Here is a 24,458-nt window from a genome sequence, read left to right as displayed (position 1 = left end):
GAATTGGGTGGTCATTAAACCCTATGTTCTCCCCCCACTCCCCACTTTAGTGTTATTTTTAATAATACTTAGAATTTTCTTTAGTTAGATATAAAAGAAAATTGTTTTTCTAAGTACAAAAGTCAGCAGTTCTAACCCACCAGCTGCCCTATGGGAAAAGGATTTGGCAGTCTTCTTCCATAAAGATTTACAGCCTTGGAAACCCTATGGGGCAGTTCTTCTCTGTCCTGTAGAGTCGCTACGAGTTGGCATCAACTCCCACGGCAGTGGGTTTGGTGTTTTGGTAAGCACAAACTAAAATTTTTTGATTTGGTATATTTACTTATTAAAAGAAAAATCATACTATGGAAAATCAGAATTGTAAGTTGTAATTTTTATTAATTATTCTTATGATACAATCAGTAAATAGACTATAGAAAATATACTGAAAAGTTTAGCTTGCACTAAAGACATAACACTTAATTTTATACCTGAATGTTTTTAAAGCACAATTATCTGTAGTTGTCTGTCACTTAAAGTAGTTGAATAAAGCTACTTTTCTTCTTCTCTGTCTTGCTCACTTCATTTTTACCAGTGAACGGCTCTGCGCTTTTTGTTACTGTGGTGAAAAAAGTTCCTTAGGACAAGGAGACTTAAAACAATTCAGAGTAACGCCTGGATTTATCTTGCCGCGGAAAAACCAACCTTCTAACAAGAAGGACATTGATGACAACAGCAATGGAACCTGTGAGAAAATACAAAACACAGCACCACGAAAACAAAGAGGACAGAGAAAGTAAGCAATTTTGAATTTAAATTGCTGGATGGAAATAAGGCTATATATAGTTTATTTTCATTATATTGTTTATAAGTATATAACTGGTGTGACTGTTAGTTTCTCATGTTTTCAACATGCATAGGATACGTTATGAGCCAACATTAACCTAATAAACCTTCCTTTCCTCAAAATTTCTTGTATTAAAAAAAAGTTTATCTTAATTGTATATTAACAAAATCAGTGTGTATAACTTTTGGAAGAAAAATTTAAAGAACATAACATAAACCGAGAAGGAGTTCGTGGAATTTATCCGTAAGTGGAAAGAAGATAAAATAGATTAATGAAGTCCTTCTTTCCTTCCACTAAATAAGTTTTTAATTGCTTGTACTCAGTAGCAAAACTAGAACTGTTTTCTTTACCACTCATGTCCTTCGTGTGTCATTTTTTTTAATGGTTCAGAGAATATTGATCAGTCCTGTAAAATCTCATCATGATATGGTGTTAACTTTCTTTTTTTTTTTTTTTTTTAATGTTATATACTGAGAATGCCCTTTTTAAAGCTAAAGATGCTTTTTTTTTTAGATGAATAAAGTAAGATTTTTATATAACTACATATGTGTTATATGTGTGTGTATATTCATGGGAATCATTATAGTCACTTAAAACTCTTGTCTAATATATTTGCTTTCTGAACTTAATCTTTTTTTTTAATATGCTTACAGTTTTGTTTTAGGGTCATCTGAATACGTGGACTTGGCTGTGCTGGCTGTTGGAGTAGAAGTTTCTGTAGTTGATGAGAAAGTGTAAAAATTAGTTTAGCTTGGAAGCTAACCATCTTTGCCCCTTGAGGGTGATGATGTAATCATCCAAGTGCTTATCTGGCTTATATCCAAATTTAAGTTCTAAAGCATTGTTGTGTTGTATTCATTTGATTGGCTCCTTGTTTTGGACTACTGCCAATGCCTGGAAGACCCAAAGTAGGAAAGGAAACAATAACAAGACAGAGAATGTTTGAAAAGAATTTAAGGTGGAACATTTTAAGGAGGCCTAAAAATACAGTATTTAGAGATAATTGATAGTTTGGAGGCTATAGCTAGATCATATAAGAGGTTTACCTTTTTGCTATCAGTTGAGTGCTCCCAACTTAATAAAATATATCAAAAGTCAGCAGGCTTATGATGTCCCTCAGCAATTAACCGATTTAATGGACTTCATGTTCTGCCTTGATTAATGACAATTATATTGTAAACTTGTTTTGGGAAATACAGTTGGGCTTTATTTACTTCTTATTTTATAAGCTAAGTTAATTTTTAGTGAAAACTTGTATAGGCTAAGATAATTACATAAAAATAGCCTTGGTTCAATGAAAGTCTTTATATACATTTTGTATTTACCAAGTTATTAAGTAATGATAACAAGCCTTAGGAATGAAGTACATTTACAAACTTTTGGAACTCATTTAGGCATAGACAATTAATTTACGTTGGTAACGATTATAAAATATGTTACTAATAAATCAGAAACCAGATAAAGTCAATTTTTTTTCAAATTTGAAAAGGTTTTAAAAATAATTTTTTCCTCTCAGTTGTAATAAATATAAGAATATACAATCAGTTTTTTCCTTACCATTTATTTTATGACTTAAAATTTGGGAGGTGTATATTTCAGCTAAACTGGGTTACTGTCATCGTTAGGATTCACATTGACATCTTAATGATACGGTGCATACAAACAAACGAGTCTGAAGGTTGAATTTGGTCATACTATGAATAATAACCAGTTCCTGATTTGGAACTGGTTAGTAATAGACTGGTTAGTCATTCCATTGATATTTACACCTTTAATCTCATCAAATACCGGTGCAGAGAAAATATGTTAAAAAATACATTAAAGATGAAATGTTAGTCATTTTTTTTCCCTCCTCCCAGTAAAATAACAAAGCTTAGTAATGAACTTTATATTTATAGGAATGGAGGTTATATTATTGGAAAGCATTTTTTCTCATTTTAGGGTGGGCATTTATAAAATCGAGAATTAAAAATTAGCATAGCACACTAAACCTTTTTAAAAAGTGAAAGTTTTTGCATTTCTAATGCTGAACATAAAAATAATTGCTGATTACTTTTATATGGTTTGATATTTGAACGTACTTATTGAAATATGTTAATATTTCTTTCCTTTCAATGATTCCAGGTATAACAAAGTTTAGTACCCTGGTCATTGTGCTCTTAGTAAGAATCATGATAAACATCCAGCATACAGAAGTGCAGTGGGTTATGATCTATATTCAATAGTGATTTAATCCAGAATTTTGATGAGGTTAAATACTGTAATACCTGGAGAAGATTAAAGTTTTAGTGGCAGTCATCTGATTTCCCATATTTCATGTTAAACACAATAGTAATCTTTGTTTACTTAATAATCTTAAATAATACCTGAAGTTTTAGGGCCTTGAAAGTCTGAAATCTCTCATTTGTTGTACACCTTATTTCAACATTTATTTTTACTATAGTTTTTGCTGTTAGCTGTCTTTCTTATTCCCTATGCCATTAGTAGCTTTTTTTTTTTTTTGCATTTTACTTAATTGAGAGTACTTGCAATGTCATGCCACAGACCACTGTCGAGATTTGTGGAGGGGACTGTAAGAAAGCCATAGCTGACATGTTCCACTCCCTCTGCCTCTCTTCACATTTTGTAGTGGGTTTTCATTTCCCCTAGGAAGTAATTTCTTTACATAAAAATAACTTTCAGCTCCATTGTTGCGGTCCTGTTTAGGATAAAGCAAATTAAAAATTTCTGATTTGATCAAGTTATGTTTTGTAAGCATTTAACTTAAGCCAAAGGGAATATTCATTTTATGTGATAAAAATGGTTCCTGACTCGAATATGAGGGTGTCAGTTTTTTTTTAATTTGTATTATAGAATTTCAAAATAAATTTACAGTTGTAACTTTTAACATTTCCTTATGGACTTGAAGACTTAATTTTTTTCTAGTTGTTGCTTACTGATATAATTCAGCAACCCAGTTTTATATTATACTATGAATAATAACAGATGAATTCTGAAAGTTGTTTTATGTTAACTTACGCCTAATGAATTAAAATTGTTGTAGCAGTATATTGTGCCTACCTTTTTATAATAAAAGACAATTTTCTAGTTGCTATCATTTTCACACCTATTTTCTTTCTTTGTGTTTTTTCAGAGAACGATCTCCTCAGCAGATTATAATATCATGTGTAAATGTAAGCACCCAAACTGCTTCAGATGATCAGGCTGGTAAATTATGGGATGAACTCAGTCTGGTTGGCCTTCCAGATGCCATCGATGTCCAGGCCTTATTTGATACTACAGGTAGGATTATTAAGTAGGTCTTCAATAATAATTACCTCTTGATTCTGCAAGCATTTTATAATTTTAGTGAATTATCAACTTAGTAGTAGATACCTTTTATCTAGAAATAATTATGATCACATTGTAAAAAATGTAATTGTTAAATTAAGTATACCTGGTTTGGCCATGAGTCAGAATCAACTTGGGGACAACTAACAACAACAACACTTTATTTAGCATGTGGACAGTGGCAACACTGGGCTGGATGCTTTTGTAAATATTTCCATTTACTCTTGTGTAGACAGTAGTACCATGGTTTGACAATTAAGGAAAGAGAAAATCTTAAAGGGATTGAGAACTGGGAAGAAGAACATGGCAGTCTGGGTCTATTTAATGTAGAGGTATAGGACAGATCTTAGCCATGTAAGCATCTGTCTTAGGCTGGGTTTTCTAGGGGAGCAAAACCAGTGAAGCTGTATCGATATATATGTCTGTATCTATATATACTCACGTATATAGAAATAGAGATTTATTTCAGGGAAATGGCTCACACAGTTGTGGAGGCTGGCAAGTCCCAAACCCGTGAAAGACATCAGGCTGGAGGCTTGTCTTGACTCACGTGGTTGCAGGGGCTGATGAACCCAAAATCAGCCAGTCAGATGGCAGTCTGCTGGCTCGTGGGGCTGAGAGAGCTGGCAAATCCCCAAATCTGCAATCAGAGGGTAGGCTGCTGGCTCATGTCTGAAGAACCAGAGGTCAGAGAATGATGAGTTGATGCAGGATCCAGAGAGAGTGAGCTTTGCCAGAATGTGCATATGTATTGGATGCAGGCCACACCCCTAAGGAAACTCCCTTTTCAAGTGATTGGCTGCTCCCATAAGATTACAGAATGGAGGATGATTACACATATCTGCCAAACCCCTGAGAATCATAGTCTAGTCAAGTTGACACATAACCTTAACCATAATAGTTCACCCCTTGTCAACTTGGCACCTGTACACATCTCCTTAAGCCATACATAATGTCTAAATAAAGGCAATTACAGAGTCATACTTATGCCTAACATTATACAACTAACATGCGTAAAATCGAAAACACACCAGCCCTGTTTGCATCTTATATTTCATAATAAGTAGTAGAATAAGGGAGGGGAAGAAAACTATATGTGTGTGTGTATGTATATGTGTATATATATGTGTGTGTGTATATATATACACACACACGCACACATACATATATCTACATACGTATATATTTTTAAATATATACACATGCACACACAAACTCATACACATATAACGAAACAAGGAAGAAATACTGAAAACAATTACAGTCCTTGTTTCTGCAACTTGTCACATGGTTGTAGCTATTATTTAGAACTACCTTCTTCTACCACACATTCCATATTCCCTTTGCCCTAAGCAAGCACCTCAGCTGGTCATGGTTCTTTGCCTGGTGGAGTTCCCCAAATCTTCATATCTGAAGAGTCTGGGCCATTAGTAGTCATGTCAGAATTAAGTGCTGTAGTTTTCCTTTGACTTTACTCACAGGGCATGGTAGTACTAAGAGACTCTTAAGGGATCTCATATATTCCAGACATACTCTTCTTTACCTCCATTATGTAATATCAGAAATCAAGATCAGTCAGACTAAGCAATACGGTATCTCCCTTTTTTGCCTATTGTTCCAGAGGCATGGGGACCCCAAGTGGCCAGGTGGCATTATTAACTTCCAGTTCAGTGGAATCTGTGTTGCGTCTCCTGGTGGGAGCAGTCCTCCCTTTGGAACCAAGATCTCTACACCCACAGAGTATAGGGTCACGGGGACAGGAAGTAAACATTATATGAGTAGGTCACTAGGGGTAATAGTGAGTGGCACCACTCCCATTTTTACCACTTGATTCTAGGACCCATGAATCCTGGCTATGAAAGAAACAGAATCATACATTAGACACTGGTTTAGAGCATATACAGCCTCCTGGAGAACTTTACCCCATCCCTGCAATGTATTGCCACCTAGGTGGCACCATAATTGTGTCTTTAGAAGGCCATTCCATTGTTATATCAGGCCAGCTGCTTCAGGATGATGGGCAACATGGTAAGACAGGTGAATTCCATGAGCATGGGCCCATTGCCACACTTCATTTGCTATGAATTGAGTTACTTGATCCGAGGCAGTGCTATGTTGGGTACCATGAAAAACATTAAGGCAATTTGTAAGTGCACAGATGGTAATTTTGGCAGAAGCATTGCATGGAGGGAAGGCAAATCTGTATCCAGTGTATGTGTCTATCCCAGTAAGAACAAAATGCTGCCCTTTCCATGATGGAAGGGGTCCGATGTAATCAACCTGCCACTAGGTGGAGTGCTGATCGCTCCTAGGAATGGTGTCATATCAGGGACTCATTGTTGGTCTCTGCTGCTGGCAGATTGGGCATTCAGCAGTGGCTGTAGCCACATTGGCCTTGGTATGTGGAAGTCCATGTTGCTGAACCCATGCATAACCTCCATCTCTGCCACCATGGCACTTCATTCCTGAGCCCATTGGGCGATGACAGGAGTGGCTGGGGAAATAGGCTGACTGATATCCACAGAATGCGTCATCCTGTCCACTTGACTGTTAAAATCCTTCTCTGCCAAGATCACACTTTGGTGAGCATTCAGATGAGAAACAAATGTATTTACTTCTTTAGCCCATTCAGAGAGGTCTGTCCACGTAACTCTTTCCCATACCTCCTTGTCACCAATTTTCCAGTCATGTTCCTTCCAAGTCCATGACCATCCAGCCAAATCATTGACCACAGCCTGTGAATCAGTACACAGTAACACATCTAGTTATTTCTCCTTTGCAGCAAAAATAACCAAGTGTACTGCTCAAAGTTCTGCCCATTGGGAGGGTATTGCTTCACCACTGTCCTTTAGGGAGATCCCACAAAGGGGCTGCTGCCGTCCACTTCCAAGTGGTGCCTGCATATCACATAGAACCATTTGCAAACTGGGCACAAGTTTTCTCTTCCTCAGTCAACTGATCATAAGGAACTCCCCATGAGGCCATAGTTTCAGACTGGGAGAAGGAAGGTAATGTGACAGGAGTGGGGACTACTTCGTATCATTTACATCGGGTCCCACTGGACCCCAATCTTGTATATACCACTTCCATTTAATAATGGAGGGCTGCTGTGCACGTTCCACTTCATGACTCTGTGAGTCAGACAAAGCTTAGTTCATGATGGGTAGTTCAGGCCACAAGTGACTTGGTGGCCCATGGTTAGGTATTCAGTCTCTACTAAGGCCCAGTAACAAGCCAAAAGCTGTCCCGAAAAGGAGAGTAGTTATCTGCAGAAGATGACAGAGCTTTGATCCCAAACCCTAAGGGTCTGCACTGTGATTCACCATTAGAAGCCTGCCATAGACTCCAAACAGCATCTCTGTCTGCATCTGACACTTCAAGAACACTTTCAAGAATTGGATCAGCTGGATCACGTGGCCCAAGAGGCAGAACGGCTTGCATGGCAGCCTGAACCTGTTGCAGGCCTTCTCTTCTTCTGGGCCCCAGTCAAAACTAGCAGCTTTTCAAGGCTCTTGGTAAATAGTCCAGAGGAGCACATCCAAATGAGGGATATATTGCCTCCAAAATCGAAAGAGGCCCACCAAGTCCTGGACAGAGCAGGAGAAAAATTTAGAACAGAGTTCAAATTCACGAATAAAGACCAGACTTACTGGTGTGACAGAGACTGGAAGAACACCTGAAACTGTGGCCCCTGGACACTGCTAACGCAGAACTGAAACCATTCCTGAAGCCCACTTTTCAAAGATTAGACAGGTATATAAAACAAAAAATAGCACACATGAGGAACATGCTTCTTAGTTTAATCAAATATACGAGACCAAATGGGAAACTCCTGCCCAAAAGCAGAAGTCAGGAAAGGACAGGAACTGGACGAATGGACACAAGGAACCCAGGGTGGAAAAGGGGAGTATGCTGTCACATTGTGGGGATTGCAACCAATGTCACAAACCAGTATCTGTATAAAATTTGAGTGAGCAATTAACTTTAGCTGTAAACTTTTACCTAAAGCACAATAAAAAAACAAACAAAGAGGCCCACCAGGCATTGTGCCTTTTTTTTTTTGGTGGCAGAAGGTGCCAGACATAACAATTTATCCCTCATTTTAGAAGGAATTCTTGACATGCTCTACATCACTGGACCTGTAGAGATGTCACTGAGGTGGAAGGCACCTGAATTTTTGTTGGATTGATTTCGCATCTCTAACATGCAAATGTCCTACCAAAAAGTCTAGAGTCACTGATACTTCTTCCTTAATAGGTCCAGTCTATATTATGTCATCAGTGTAATGGACCAGTCTGACTTCTTGTGGAAGGGAAAGGTGATCAAGATCCTGGCAGACCAAATTATGACATAGGGCTGGAGAGTTGATATACTTCTGAGGTAGGACAGTGAGTGTGTATTGCTCAGCTTGCCAGCTGAAGGCAAAATGCTTCTGGTGTTCCTTTGAAACCAGAATCAAGGAAAAGGTATAAGTCAGATCAATAGCTGCATACCAGGTACCGGGAGATGTATTAAGTTACTCAAGCAGTGAAACCACATCTGGAACAGCAGCTGCAATTGGAGTCACCAAGTTAAGTTTTCGATAATCCACTGTCATTCTCCAAGATCCGTCCGGTTTTTGCACAGGCCGAATGTGCAAGTTGAATGGGGATGTGGTGGGAATCTCCACACCTTCAAGTCCTTGATGGTGGCACTAATCTCTGCAGTCCCTCCAGGAAGGTGTTACTGCTTTTGGTTTACTATTTTCCTAGGTAGAGGCAGTTCTAATGGCTTCCACTTCACTTTTCCTACCATAATAGCCCTTACTCCACATGTCAGGGATCCAGTGTGTTGGTTCTGCCAGGTGCTGAGTGTGTCTATCCCAATTAGCATTCTGGAACTGGATAAATCACTAGCAGATGGCTTTGGGGACCCACTGGACCCACTGTACGACTGACCTGAGCTAAGACTCCATTAGTAACTGACCCTGCATACAACCCCACTCTGACTGGTGGGCCACAGTGATGTTTTGGGTCTCCTGAAATTAGTGTCAGTTCACAGCCACTGTCCAGTAGTCCCTGGAAAGTATGATTATTTTCTTTTCCCCAATGAAAAGTCACTCTCATAAAAGGCTGTAGATCACTTTGGGGAAGACTGGGAGAAAGATTTACAGTATAAATTTTTGGCAGGATAGTGAGGGTCCTTCCTCAAGGGGACCCAGCCTCCCCTTCCTTCAAGGTGTTATGGGTCTGTAAAGTGGCTCAAGTCTCAGAATTGATTGAACGGCCATGACTCTATTCTGATAATTTGAGTTAGACTGGTGTTCACTTTATCTAGCATTTTTCTGCTTGTACAGATCAAGTAAATAATCAAGTAGATTTCCGGTCTGTTTCACTCCTAGGGACACCGTGACTAAGTAGCCAATGGCATAAGTCCATATGAGTCAGACTATTCTGATTACTGCTTTGACTCTGCTGTCCCTTATGGTAACCACACCCACCATTTCTTTGTTAAGTTCCACCAGTTAGCCCCTTAACCACCATGGGGTCCAATCAGCCCCGTTGTAGTTAGGTGTCTTAATTCAGTTAGGGCAGTTCCTACTGTCAAATCTGACTTACGTAAAATAACAATCATAGCAGTCTTCAAGGATACTGGGGCTCCCTTCACAAGTTTTTTTCCTCACCAATACAGTAGAAGGTGTGTCCTCTGTGCTCTCCATGTATTTGGTCTGTGGATCCAACCTGATAAATCCACTCTACTGTGCCAGTTTCCTTAAGCCTTTGGATACCTTCTTTATATCATTCCCACACATATTCCCCAGATTGGTTTGTATATATTAGAAAAGTCAAGCTTTTCTTTTGGAGCATAGCATATTGCCTCCTGGGTCACACGTTATACTTCACCTCTTGGGACTCACTGGGACTTAAGTCTAATTATAGGTCTAGAAGCAAAAATGGGTGGTGGAGATGGGTCCTGGGGACCTTCAGCAACGTCTTGTAAGGCACCTGTCTCAGGTGATACCCCAGGCAATGCCCCAGGCAACGCCCCAGGCAACATCTCAGACAAAGACTCTTTTGGCGCAGTTGAGTGAATCTCATGGCGGTGGAAGGAATAGTGGTTTTACTGGGGAGGGGGAGACTTAACAGACAAAGATGATATAATTGCTTCAGGTGGGAGTAAGAGGGCTGGTTCTGTTGGCAGGAGTGACTCAATGAAAGTTAGAGGCTCAGTGTCCCCAGCATCCTGATTATCAGGTTGTATGTCCCCATCCCAATTTTCAGTATCCCTTTTCTTTCCAATCAGTGCCCTCACTGTAACTTCAGACACCATTTGAAGTTTGAATTCAATTGCCATTGTAATTCAGCCACTCTTAGGATAAGATTTTGGGTTTCGTTTTTGACAGTATCAGATCTGTTACTACAAGAAAGAAGGCTTTCTTTCAGGGCACAAGTAGTAACTTTCAGATCTTTTATGCTGTGCTTGAGCTCTGACTCTGAAACCCTGAGCTCATCTCTTTCTTTTACCACTTTGTCTAGCAAATGCAGGACCAACTGACCAGTCTCTGTATACTTCTTAATTCTGACAGAATTGTAGAAAAGTATCAAATATGCAATCACCAAGAGCCTTGTCTCTCAGAAATATTTGATATTTTGCGTATTTCGATTGCCATCTCATGCCATGAATTAGCAGTGCCTCCTTTAGTACTGGAGGCAGAGGCATCAGCTTCTTTAAGACTAGCCAGACTTGAGAACCAGTTCAGAAAACTCATCTTTATGATTTTGTTCCTGTAGAACCACTCAGTACCAAATGTCTTAGGCTGAGTTCTGTAGAGGAGCAGAGCCAGTGAAGTATATATATATATATAGAAAGAGAGAGAGAGAGAGAGATTTATTTCAAGGAAGAGACTCAAGCAGTTGTGGAGGCTAACAAGTCCCAAATATGTGGGTCATTTGTTAGCCTGGAGGCTTCTCCTGACTGACATGGTTGCCACAGCTGACAAACCCAAAATCAGCACGTCAGACGGCAGGCTGCTGGTGAATCTCAAAGTCTGCAGATCAGATGGCAGGCTGCTTGGTACACGTCCCAAGAAGCAGAGGTCAGAGGATGACGAGTTGGATTCAGAATCCAGTGAGAACGAGCTTTGTCATAACATCCAAATATATCGGATGCAGGCCACACCTCCAAGGAAACTCCACTTTCAAGTAATTGACTGCTTACATCTGATCACAAAATGGAGGATGATTACATACTATCTGCCAAACCATTGAGAATCATGGCCTAGCCAAGATGACCCATAACCTTAACCATCACAGTATCCTATTATAACAGTATAGTAACTCAAACTTGTGACATGGTGCTGTTGGGGTTTTAAGGAAATTTCGTTCTACGGTTGAGCTGCAGATTGATTGATAGTGGTTCAAGTCCTATATGATGGAGAATTTAAAGACTGAACTGTTATTAATTACAGATTCGTGTCATCGCTGTGGGATAGATGGGAATGGAGGAGTATGTATGATGTGTTTACCATTTCCTTTGTCATCCTCGAAGTATTAAGTAATTTCCTATATGTTTTATGTAAAGATACCAAATATATCTTATAGTAATATTAAAGTAAAAATGAGTATAAACTAATTTTGTTTTTTGATGAAATAAGATTTGGATCTGGAAATTTTGCTTTTTCATAATGCCTTATTTTCTAATTCAATGATTCTTAAGATTTTGCTTGCATCAGAATTACCTGTAAGAGTTGTTCAAGCTTAGATTGTTGGGCCCCACTGCAGGAGTTTTTGATTTTGTAGGTTTCAGTTGGGACCTGAGATTTTTCTAGTAAGTTCCCAAATGGTATTGATGCTGCCCATTTTGAGAACTGGGGATTTAATGTATCACAAATACAGGTAGTCCCAGACTGAACGACATGCTAAAATTGCAACGAACCACACTTACGACCTTTTGTTTTTTTTGGTGCATGTTATTGTTAGTAATATGTACTGCAGACAATGTTGCAGCGTGTAATTTGCTGATATTACCGTTCTAGAGGTTCACTCACAAATGTTCAGTGTTATGATTTACTGTTCAGAACACTCGTATAGCAGGCTATGGCCTTGCCTGCAGTGAAGTTGGTGTTGACATTGGGAGTTATAACGGAGAGAAAGTTGGGCAGTGTTCAACTCTTTAACGATATACAACAATTGAACTGTGTACATGCCTGACAGCCATTTTGACTCTGACTTCATTGTTGTGCCACTGACTCTGACTTCGTTGTAGACCAGGCCTGTAGCATGATCGTATTCAGAGTTTTGTACCATCTGAAGCATCAGTTGTTAATTTGAAGCCGACTTGTTCAAGTTTCTCACACTGTAACACCTGCACTACTTATACCTCCATTAATATGTCTAGCAAAGAAATCATGCCACTGTAAGTTCTAATCCAAGAGAGAAGGTGAGATAGCCTCTAGACATGGATATAATGATGAAGATCACTAAAGCATATGATAATGGCAAGAAAGTTAGTGAATTAGCACATGAGGAAGGACTGTCTCAGTCGACCTTCTCGTCAATCATTAAGGGTAAGAATAGGATTTTGGAGGCAGTTAAAGGAGTGATTGGCATAAAATCGACACTTTCACCAAGGAAGAGGCAAGGACCAATCCACGAGATAGAGAAGAAAGCTGTTGCTGATTTGGATAGAAGACCAAATCCAGAAGAGGATTCCTATGATTTTACTGACGATTCAAATGAAAGCACACGGCCTTTTTGAAAACCTGAAGGAACAGCAAGGAGAAGACTATGGCGAGCACTTTAATACCACCAAGGGGTGGTTTCATCACTTCAAACGCAGATTTGACTTACATAATGTATAGATAACTGGAGAAGCAGAAAGCACCAATATTGAAGCTGCCGAACAATTTAATGATAGGCTGGACAAGATAAGGGAAGATGAAGAATATGTACCAGAGCAGATTATATAATGTTTCCAACCCCCAAAGACAAATAAAATAAAGATCAAATTTGTAAAGATACTGATAATAATGAATACTTTAAAAAAAAAGGTGTCCAGCTGATGTCAGAACCAACTTACAGCGGAGTTGTTGGAACGGAACCGTATACCCCATTGTAAGTCTGCGACTGCCTGTATAGGATGCCATTGTGTATTTAAGGAGCCCTGGTGACTCAGTGGTTAAGCACTCAGCTGCTAACTGAAAGGTCGGCGTATCGACCAGCTGCTCTATAGGAGAAAGATGTGGCAATCTGCTTCTGTAAGGATTTACAGCCTTGGAAACCCTATGGAGGAGTTCTACTCTGTCCTATACAGTTGCTGTGAGTCAGAATCAACGCAACAGCAATGGGATGGGCAGATGGGATGGTTGCACAGTGGTTAAGCGCTGGTCTGCTCACCAAAAGGTCGGCTCTTTGAACCCACCAGCCCCTATGTGGAAGAAAAGACCTGGTAATTTGCTCCCATAAACATCATTGTTGTTATTATGTACTGTTGACTTGATTCCAGCTTATATGTAGTGATCCTATAGGACTGAGTAGAATTGTTGGATAGGGTTTTCAAGGCTGCAATCTTTATGGAAGGAGATTGTCACATCTTTTTCCGACAGAGCGGCTGGTGGGTTTGAACTGCCCTCTTTTCTGTTAGCAGCTGAGCACTTAACCATTTTGCCACCAGCACTCGGTTTGTAAAGATTACAGCCTAGGAAACCCTATGAGGCAGTTTTTCTCTGTCCTGTTGGGTTGCTGTGAGTGGGAATCGACTCAGTGGCACACAACAATTACATATTTACACACTAGAGCTGATTTTGGGGCTTTATGTCTTTATGTATTAGCTCTGATGTCTTTTAATGCTTATTCATTTACTCGTTTTCACTTATACCATTTTAGGCACTTGCTGGGCTCATCACCGTTGTGTGGAGTGGTCACTGGGAGTATGCCAGATGGAAGAACCATTATCGGTGAATGTGGACAAAGCTGTTGTCTCAGGGAGCACAGAAGTAAGTGGAAAGAAGAAGTGTTTAAACCAGAGAATTATAACAGTTACTCTGTTGTGTGCTGTTGAGTTGATTTTGACTCACAGTGACCCTTTAGGACAGAATAGAACTGCTCCATAGGGTTTCCAAGGCTGTAATCTTTATGGAAGCAGATTGTGATATCTTTTGCCGAGGAGTGGCTGATGTGTGTTCGAAGCAGCGACCTTTCAGTTAGTAGCTGAGCACTTAACCACTGTGATACCAGGCCTCCTTAAGCATTTACTGTAGTCACCAGAAAAGCTCACTTGCAAGAATTAATTATTAAATGATTACTATAGAAATTTATTGTTGTTGTGGTTGTTAGGTGCTGTCGAGTTGGTTCTGACTCGTAGCAACCCTGTGTACAACAGATCAAAATACTGCCCAGTCCTGTGCCATCCTCATGATTGTTGTTATGCTTGAACCCATTGTTGTAGCCACTGTGTCAGTCCATCTCATTGAGGATCTTCCTCTTTTTCACTGACCCTCTGCTTTATGAAGTGTGATGTCCTTCTCCAGGGACTGGTCCCTCCAGATAACATGTCCAAAGTACGTGAGACGATGTCTCACCGTCCTCGCTTTTAAGGAGCATTCTGGCTGTACTTCTTCCAAGACAGATTTGTTTGTTCTTCTGGGAGCCCATGATATATTTACTGTTCTTCACCAACACTATAATTCAAAGCCATCAATTCTTCTTCAGTCTTCCTTATTCATTGTCCAGCTTTCACATGTATATGAGGTGATTGAAAACACCATGGCTTGGGTCAGGCACACCTTAGCCCTTAAAGTGACATCTTTGCTTTTTAACACTTTAAAGGGGCCTTTTGCAGCAGATTTGCCAAATGCAGTGTGTCATTTGATTTCTTGACTGCTGTTTCCGTGGGCATTGATTTTGAATCCAAGCAAAATGAAATCCTTGACAGCGTCAATATTTTCTCCATTTATTATGATGGTGCTTATTGGTCCAGTTGTGAGGATTGTTTTTTCTTTATGTTGAGGTTTGATCCATACTGAAGGCTGTGGTCTTTGGTCTTCATCAGCTAAGTCCTCTTCACTTTCAACAAGTAAGGTTGTGTCATTTGCATATCACAAGTTACTAAGGAGTCTTCCTTCAGTCCTGATGCCCCATTCTTCTTCATATAGTCCAGCTTCTTGGATTATTTGCTCAGCATACAAATTGAATAATTATGATGAAAGGATACACACACCTTTCTTAACTTTAAACCATGCAGTATCCTCTGGTTCTATTCAAACGACTGCCTCGTGATCTAAGTACAGGTTCCTCATGAGCAAATTAAGTGTTGTGGAATTCCCATTCTTCGCAGTGTTATCCATAATTTGTTATGATCCACACAATTGAATACTTTTGCATAGTCAATAAAACACAGGCAAACACCTTTCTGGTATTGTTTGCTTTCAGTCCTGATCCATCTGGCATCAGCAGAGATATCCCTTGTTCCATGTCCTCTTCTGAATCTGGCTTGAATTTCTGGCAGTTCCCTGTCGATGTACTGCTGCAACCGCTTTTGAATGATCTTCAGCAAAATTTTACTTGTGTGTGATATTAATGATATTGTTTGATAATTTCCACATTCTTTTGGATCACTTCCTTTGGAATGGGTACAAATATGGATCTCTTCCAGTCAGTTTGCCAGGTAGCTGTCTTCCAAATTTCTTGGCATAGACGAGTGAGCACTTCCAGCACTGCATCCTTTTGTTGAAACATCTCAATTGGTATTCTGTCAGTTTCTGGAGCCTTGTTTTTCGCCAGTGCCTTCACTGCATCTTGCACCTCTTCCTTCAGTACCATCAGTTGTTGATCATATGCTACCTCCTGAAATGTTTGAACGTTGACCAGTTCTTTTTGGTACAGTGACACTGTATTTTCCTTCCATCTTATTTTGATGCTTCCTGCGTTGTTTAATATTTTCCTTGTAGAATTCTTCAGTATTGCAATTCAAGGCTTAAATATTTCTTCAATTCTTTCAGTTTGAAAAATGCTGAGTGTATTCTTCCCTTTTGGGTTTCTATCTCCAGGTCTTTGCACATTTCATTATAATACTTTACTTTGTGTTCTCTAGCTGCCCTTTGAAATTTTCTGTTCAGCTCTTTTACTTCATCATTTCTTCCTTTTGCTTTAGCTACTCTACATTCAACAGCAAGCTTCAGAGTTTCTTCTGATATCCATTTTGGTCTTTTCTTTCTTGTTTTTTTAATGACCTCTTGCTTTCTTCATGTATGATGTCCTTGATGTCATTCCAGAACTTGTCTGATCTTCGGTCGTTAGTGTTTAGTGTGTCAAATCTATTGTTGAGATTGTCTCTAAATTTAGGTGGGATATAGTCAAAGCCATACTTTGGCTCTCCTGGACTTGTTCTAATTTTCTTCAGCTTCAACTTGCATATGAGCAATTGATGGTCTGTTCCGCTGTTTGCCCCTGACCTTGTTCAGTTTTTTCAGAAGTAGTTTGCCAAGTCCTTCTTCCTAGTCTGTCTTAGTCTGGAAGCACCACTGAAACCTATCCACCAAGGATGACCCTGCTGGTATTTGACTGCCGATGGCAAAGCTTCCAGTATCACAGCAGCACACAAGTCATCACAGTGTGACAAACTGGCAGACATTTGATGATCTCACAGGGGTATCGTTTACCAATTCTGAAACTATTTTATATGTATACTAAATCCGCTGCCATCGAGTCGATCCCGACTCATAGAACTGAACAAATAAGTAAATATGTTGTAGATAATAAGAGTCGGGTTTCTCAGTGCTGGAGAAAGGGGATGGGGAAAGGCTAAAATGAACTTTGTGGTGTTGGATTGGAATCAGAGGTATCAGTATAACCTTAGAATTTTTATATTTATTCAGGCAGATGCAGAACATAGATGTGTGTATACACATGAGATAGTATGTATATTTCTTAGCTCTGTCAGCCGAGAGGGTCCAGAAGCAACAACATCCTAGTAGCAGTGAGCTAACCTAGCACCCAGATCTTGGTTTCTAACCACTGTCCTCCAATAAAAGGAATCATGGCTCCTTAAGAAATTCTTCATTACAGGGCTGGTGCAGGAATAATACAAGATGAGCCTGGATCATTATCTGGTAGGAGAAAGTAAGGAAGTGCTTGAAAAGATAAGGGCTTGTTGAAAGAGCATAGGACCCAACCTGAGGGAGCTAGAGCCGAAGCTAGACCAATTTGAGCAGCGACAACAGCCACAAAATGATAGTATTGGATTTTAATGCACAGGGAAAAAAAATTCATGATATAAATAAATTGGTAGATAGCATAAGTTGTCACATCACAGCTCTACATAATACTCTGTATGACTTCCCATCTCATTCAGAGAAAAAAGAGTCCTTACTATGACGTACAAGGCTCTACATGATCTTCACCATCTCCACCAGGACTTTGCACACATCATTTCCTGCAACTCTTCCCCTCATTACTCCCTTCAGCCTCACTGGTCTCTTTGCTCTTCCTCGCATATACCAGACATACATCCTCTTCAGGGCCTTTGCAGTTGCTATTCCCTTTCTGTTGAATACCTTCTTAGATATCTTGCTCACTCATTTCCTTTATTATTTATTGAAGTCACTTGAGCAGTGAAGCCCATGCTGGGCTTCATATTTAAGATCTAAAGTACCCTTCCTGCCATAATATTCCTGCTTTGTTTGTTCTCCTCTGCACTTACTACCATTGAACATAGTATATATTTACATAATAGTCGTGTTTATTTTTTATCTACGCTCACTAGAATATTAATGCCATTAGTATAAGGATTTACTTTTCCCTGTTTTGGCATTCTTCAATAAATACTTGTAGACTTAGGCAAATAGCACTGAAGATCATGGAATCATTCATAAACAGTAAAGAAGTCCAAAAGTGTTACTGGAGATCATCAGTTGGTTAATTTGATATAAATTTATTTTAAAAAAAGAAACTCTCTAACATAGAGTAAATTTTTACAAATTCTACATAGGTGATGAGGGAAGTGACAATTAAAATCTTTGATATCACAAAAGATTACCTAGGGGCAAAGTATGTAAAAGTTCTGTTCAACTCATTTTTATTTCACCAAAGGACAGATGTTCTAAATTTGCTGGCTTTTATTATGATGACATGTATTACGATACTTAGCTCTATTTTCAAAGAAAATAAACATTTAATCTGTCTTTTCAAGATAAAGGTGTCATTTCAACAATAAGAATGTAACAGCTTTGTAAGAGAAACGTGCTGGGGGTTTAGCATTTTGAAAACAGAAGTTTGGAACTATTTTTGTTCATATTTTCTTGCCAGAAACAGTGACAGTGTGTCAAAAACTCTTACATCTGTCCCTTAGAAATCTTGGACATGAAATTTCCTCATATGTTTGAAGTATTCTAAAGAGTTTTGTTATGTTTTGGACCCATTTGTTAAAATTATAAAAATTCAGTATCTTCTGATTAGGGAAGGTAAAAATTTACTAGATAGGTTTTGATAATTTTGACTGGGATTAGAAAATGTTTATGATACTGATCTGGTAAGCACAGCCAATGATACACTACTTCTATTTAGTTTTCCCTTTTTTCATGTGGAGCACTGGTGGTGAAGTGGTTAGGAGCTCAGGCTGCTAGCCGAAAAGGTCAGCAGTTGGAATCTACCAGGCGCTCCCTGGAAACCCTATGGGGCGGTTCTACTCTGTCCTGTAGGGTTGCTATCAGTTGGTATCAAACTGATGGCATATAGCAACAGCAACAAATTTTTGTGTGGATTTTTTTTTTTAACTTAGGATACTCATTAAAAGCAGATACTAAAATAAACTGAAGTTACAATCAAGTGTTTCAATCATCTTTTATTTTTTTAAATTAAAACTATGTTTTAAATATGTTTAAAAGATAAGAGGAAGAGATAGAAAATATAAGCAAATTTCTAAACAGCGGGGAGAGGAGATAAAATACAAAGGGAGGGTAGCAGTACTCAGAGCTTGTTGGTTGTGTACTTCTTTTAATAAATGCTTGAGCACACGTTCTTATTACACATCCTCATTGGAATATGTATCTCTTCTTTATGTCACCAACATTTGTAAACTTTGTTTGGGTGAGTCTTTTATTAATCTCTTGTCTCTCTCACTAAGGCTGTAAGCACTGTGAGGGCATGGACAGTGTTTGACTTGGTTTATCATGTTACCTCTAGTGCCTAACCAAGGACCTGGCACACAAAACCAAAGTCAAACCCATGGCTGTTGAGTCAATTCCGACTCTTAGTGAACCGCTAGGACAGAGTAGAACTGCCCCATAGGGTTTCCAAGGCTGTAATCTTTATGGAAGCAGACTGTCATATCTTTCCTTATCCTTTCTCTGGCATTGTTAACTAATGTCAAGTAACATCTTGACCAAGTCATGCTGCATTTCTAAACTCTATTTCTTCACCTGTATAATCAGAAGTTATATTATCTTTTCACTCTAAAATGCAGAGATATAAGGAAGACATTAAAGATGAATAATGAATTACTTCATCAGAATGCTAAATGCAAGGTTTGAATACAGCAATATAATCTCAGATAAGGTTATTTGACCTTGGAATGCTATCAGTTATACCCATACCTAGAAATTAATGTGTTTATTTCCTGTCACCTTGCCAACTTGGCCCTTAAATTGTGATGTTAGAAAAAAGTTAGGTGGAAGCTAGGAGGAAACTAGAAATTTCTGTTTCAGAGAAATAAGAATTGATACACCTATGTGGTAAAGCATGGAGCTCTGGTGGCACAGTGATTAGGAGCTTGGCTGCTAACCAAAAGGTCAGCAGTTTGAATTTACCAGCGGCTCCTTGGAAACCCTATGGGGCAGTTCTCCGCTGTCCTTTAGGGTCACTATAAGTAGGAATTGATTCGATGGCAACAGGTTTATGTGGTAAAACAGTTAAATTTGGTAGGTCCATTCAATGAAGATGTCTTGGCCATAGTGTTTTTTCAGAAAAAGTCATAAATTATTTTAAATTTTTCTCAGTTTTAAATAAATTTTATTTAAAGAAATGAACTTATCCTTGAGATGAGGTTAATGATATTCTTTAATATTATAAGGAATCTTTTTTTGATGTAAGGTACGGTGACAGAATAGCACAAACATATATGCATAAAATATATTTTGAAGGTTACATAAGATGCTGGTAACATTCTTTGGCTCTAGGAAATTTACCTTGTGTGGCTGTACACAAGGTGACTGACTATTCAGTGTGTACCAGACTTTAGGAACGATTGAGTTTTGAGCCATGATAATATATTTATTTTAAAAATTACAAATTTTAAACATTTCTAAATCACTTCCTCAAAATATGTCTTATGGATACATAGGCTAAAGTTTATTCTGTAGTTTTGCCCTAACATTTAGGTATTTAATTAATTTGAAATTAACTTTTATATATTTTGTGGTACAGGTTTGCAATTTTATTTTTTCCTTTATGGAAAATCATTTGTTGCTACATCATTTATTGAAGTTTCTGTCATATAGCAAATGTTCAGTATATTTGTGGATTGTTTCTAGGGTCTCTATTTTAGTCCACTGGTATACTTACTCTGAAAATCCCACTCTGTCATGGTTACTATGACTGTATAGTAAGTCTTGAAATCTAGTAGGGCAAATGTTGCTTCCATCTCTGCCTATAGCAGACTTACCCACTGAGAACAATTACAAAAGCTGTTTTAGACATACCTTTATTATTGTTTGTATTAGACACACCTTCCCACTGAGAACAATTAGAAAAGCTGGATAAAATATTTTTTCAAAAAAATCTTTGAAGGTATCAGAGAGTTAGCAAAGTGGTGAGGCCTCGAGGGACTGCAAGCCCAGAGGAAAGGATTGTGCAGAGTAGTGGCCCTGACACTAGTTTTGCATTTCCCCTTGAGGCATTTATTTAGTTCATAAGATACCAGCTGAGAAGCTGAGGAACTGAGAAGAGTTTCTGACAGTCTACAGAGCTGGTAAGACAAAAATAGAATTTAGAAGTCATTAAATACTATAGACTTTCACTTGGGATCCCTGAAAGCTACATCAGGGGTTAGCAAATGATGACCTGTGGGTCAAATCCAGTCTGCCACATTTGTTTATATGGCTATAAGCTAAGAATGGTTTTTACAATTTTTAAATAGTTGAAAAAAAATTCAAATGAGGAATAATATTTTATGACCCGTGGAAATTGTAAGAAATTCAAATTTTAGTATCCATAAATAATGTATTATTGGAACCCTGCCACATGCATTCATTGGAATATTGTCTATGGCTTCTTTTGCACTGCAGTGGCAAAATTGGGTTTTTGCTGCAGAGTCCTTACGTGGCACTCTCATTGCTTTGCATTGCTGCTTGGCGTGCTACAAAGGAAAGTGATGCAGTTATAACTCAGCAGTCCCATGTGTATTGCCCAACATTTATTTTTTTTTACTACCAGTGCAAACCTGTAATGTTAAAACAAGTACAGAAAAGAAACGTGGACTTCGGATGTGCATTTTTGAGGCATAGTGGGCTAGATTCTCTTGTTATCAAATTAGATCGCAGAATGTTAACGTTTATTATTTCGTGACGTGATCGCTGTGTTAAAATAATACAAATATGTCAGTATTACTAGACTGAGCTATCATTACAGTATTCCCAACTCACAGAAAAGTATTGGTCAGAAAAAATGAAATATTTCATCACAGAGTTTCCTCACAAAAATAAAAAATGAAAATAAGGCTGTAATCAAAGTAAGTTCCTAAGTGGCTCATTTTTAGTCAAGCAAGAAAATCCTGATAGTGAGTTAATTAAATCATGTTTGGTTATAGCAACTGAAGAATTATGCCCACAAAAGACTATTGTCTTACTGATTAAAAAAAAAAAAAAAAAGTTAACAAATGTTGACGAGAACGTGGGGAGATTGGAACCTTATCCATTGTTGGTGGACCTGTAAAATGGTACAGCCACTATGGAAAATGACATGGCATTTCCTCAAAAAATTAGAGCTTGGCTGCTAACCAGAAGGTCAGAAGTTCAAATCCACCAGACGTTCCTTGGAAACCCTGTGGGGCAGTTCTACTCTGTCATATAGGGTTGGTATGAGTCAGGGTTGACTCAACGGCATCAGGTTTGGTTTTTGGGTTTTTTATCCAGCAATCTCACACCTAGGTATATACCCTAGAGACCTAAAGGTAGTGATTGCCCGAACAGACATATGCACATCTATGTTCAGTGCAGCTTTATTCACAGTAACAAAAAAATGGAAACAACCTAGGTGCCTACCAGCAGATGAATGTATAAGCAAAACGTAGTACATACATACAGTGGAATACTACGCAACCATAAAGAGCAATGAATCCACTAAACGTTATAGCATGGATGGACCTGGAGGGCATAATGCTAAGTGAAGTAAGTCAAGCACATGAAGACACATATTGTATGATTCCTCTTTTATAAGAAGACATGAAAAGATAAACATAAAGCAGTGTTGGTTGGTGATTACCAGGGAGGGGGGTGGAGCACGCTTTAGATTTTAGATACTTGTTATTTTTGATGATGGGAAAAGTGGCACCGAATGTGGGCATAGTGAGCACAGCATTATCAGAGTAAACGATATTGCTGAGAAGCGCTCAAGAGAAAAGAGTGTCTGAACTAAAGAATTTGACATACGTAAGGTGGCAGCAACTCCAACAAAGACCTAAAAACGAGCATATGATCACATATGGATAGGTATAGCTATAAAGGTTATACGAGTAGGTAGAGGCATATACATATGCGAGAAGAGATAGAGGTATCTGTGTGTACATGTAGATACAGATACCTGTGTACAGGCATATATATTCATTGAAGACACAACTACAGATTCTCTTCAGACATAACCAAACACCTCCAGAGATTGGTTCTCTCTAGGTTTGAAAGCTTAGGACCATAGTCTCATGGGAAAACTCAGTCAGTTGGCATAATATAGTTCACAGAGTTCATGTTTTACATTCTAGTGAAGTGAGTAGCATCTGGGGTCTTAAAAGGTTGTGAGCAGCCATCTAAGATACAACTATTGGTCTCTACTCGTTGGGAGCAAAAGAGTAAGAACCAAAATCTCAGAGAAGAATCAAGTCTACAAAGCTGATAGCCTACCTGAGCCACAGCTCTGTCTACCCTGAAACCAGAAATACCAGATGGTGGCTGGCTACTACCACTGACCAGTCTGAGCAGGGTTACAATAAATAGTTATGGATAGAATTGGAGAAAAATGTAGAACAAAACTCAAATTTTTAAGAAAGGCTAGACTAACTAGACCAGTTAAGACCAGAGGACTCCCTTTGACTACTGCCCTGAGACATACTTTAAACCTTGAACTGAAACTATCCCTTGAAATCACTTTGTAACAAAATAGCAGAGTGACATATAAAATAAAAGATACTACCCGTAAGAATGGTGCTTTACTGAAAAACCATCTGTTTGAGACCAAAAGGTCAACATTTACTCTAAACCAAATATGAGAAGATAAGGGAGCAGGGAAACTAGAGTACTGGAAATGGAACAGCCAGAACACAGTCAAAGAGAATGTTTATACACTGTGAAAACTGAGAGAAAAAAAAAGACTATCAGCCTTTCAGAGACAATAGTTGCTCAAAAAGTAGAGGACATTGGGAGCAAAATCTATAGCCAATTAAAAAAACAAGACAACTGATTTCTAATGGTTTTCCTAGGTTCTTGGTGAGTCAGTATATGTTAAATACTGCTCAGTAGTTGTATGCTGACTTTGAAGTGACTGAAGAATTATTAGTTTTTTTATATAGTTTGTGTGGAACAACTACAGGCGAGAATATTTTTAAAGAATTGAGAAAACACTAGTTCAATACAATCTGAAGTGGAATCTGCTAAGATGTGTTATAGCTGATAGAGGTAAGGATATGTGAAGAGCAGAAAAAGGCTTATTTGGACAGATTTTCAAAGCTCGATAAAATGCAGAAAAAGGTTTATGTTGACAAATTTACAGAGCTTAAAATGTAAGATGTTTAAAGTTATTCATTATATTAATCATCAGTAGCTACTTTTTGGAAAATATTATCTGTCATGTGCAGTTGAACCAGTAATGTCATTGATGAACTTCATTTGCTCTTGTGGATGTAACTATCTCAGTTCTGTGAATTTTTGTCAGAAACAGAAGCTGGATATCCTGATTTGCTCCACCACACAACAGTTTGATAACTTAGCATTGATAAAGTTGTACTGCCTTTTTTTTTCTTTTTTTGAGATTAGAGCCCAGATTAAAAATTTTCTGAATCAGAATTGCCCTCAGCCACTAAATTTAATAGTTAATGCCTTTGTAAGTTAGCTTTTGTTGAAGAT

The 24,458-nt window shown here is 38.4% G+C and overlaps 1 protein-coding gene across 11 annotated transcripts in view; it reads left to right on the top strand.

Moving 5' to 3' along the window:
- Positions 1–24,458, top strand: part of KMT2C (lysine methyltransferase 2C) — a 313,148-nt gene that overhangs the window by 75,658 nt on the left and 213,032 nt on the right. For all 11 annotated transcript variants that reach the window (XM_023727962.1, XM_023727957.1, XM_023727958.1 and 8 more), the window contains exons 3-5: positions 575–775; positions 3,960–4,108; positions 14,020–14,129. In XM_023727962.1, the coding sequence (XP_023583730.1) occupies positions 575–775; positions 3,960–4,108; positions 14,020–14,129 (460 nt within the window). The remainder of the gene's footprint in view (positions 1–574; positions 776–3,959; positions 4,109–14,019; positions 14,130–24,458) is intronic.

The sequence above is a fragment of the Trichechus manatus genome, unplaced genomic scaffold (genome assembly GCF_000243295.1).
Source record: "Trichechus manatus latirostris isolate Lorelei unplaced genomic scaffold, TriManLat1.0 scaffold00020, whole genome shotgun sequence".
NCBI lineage: Eukaryota > Metazoa > Chordata > Mammalia > Sirenia > Trichechidae > Trichechus > Trichechus manatus.
This window is presented reverse-complemented; position numbering and strand designations above follow the sequence as displayed.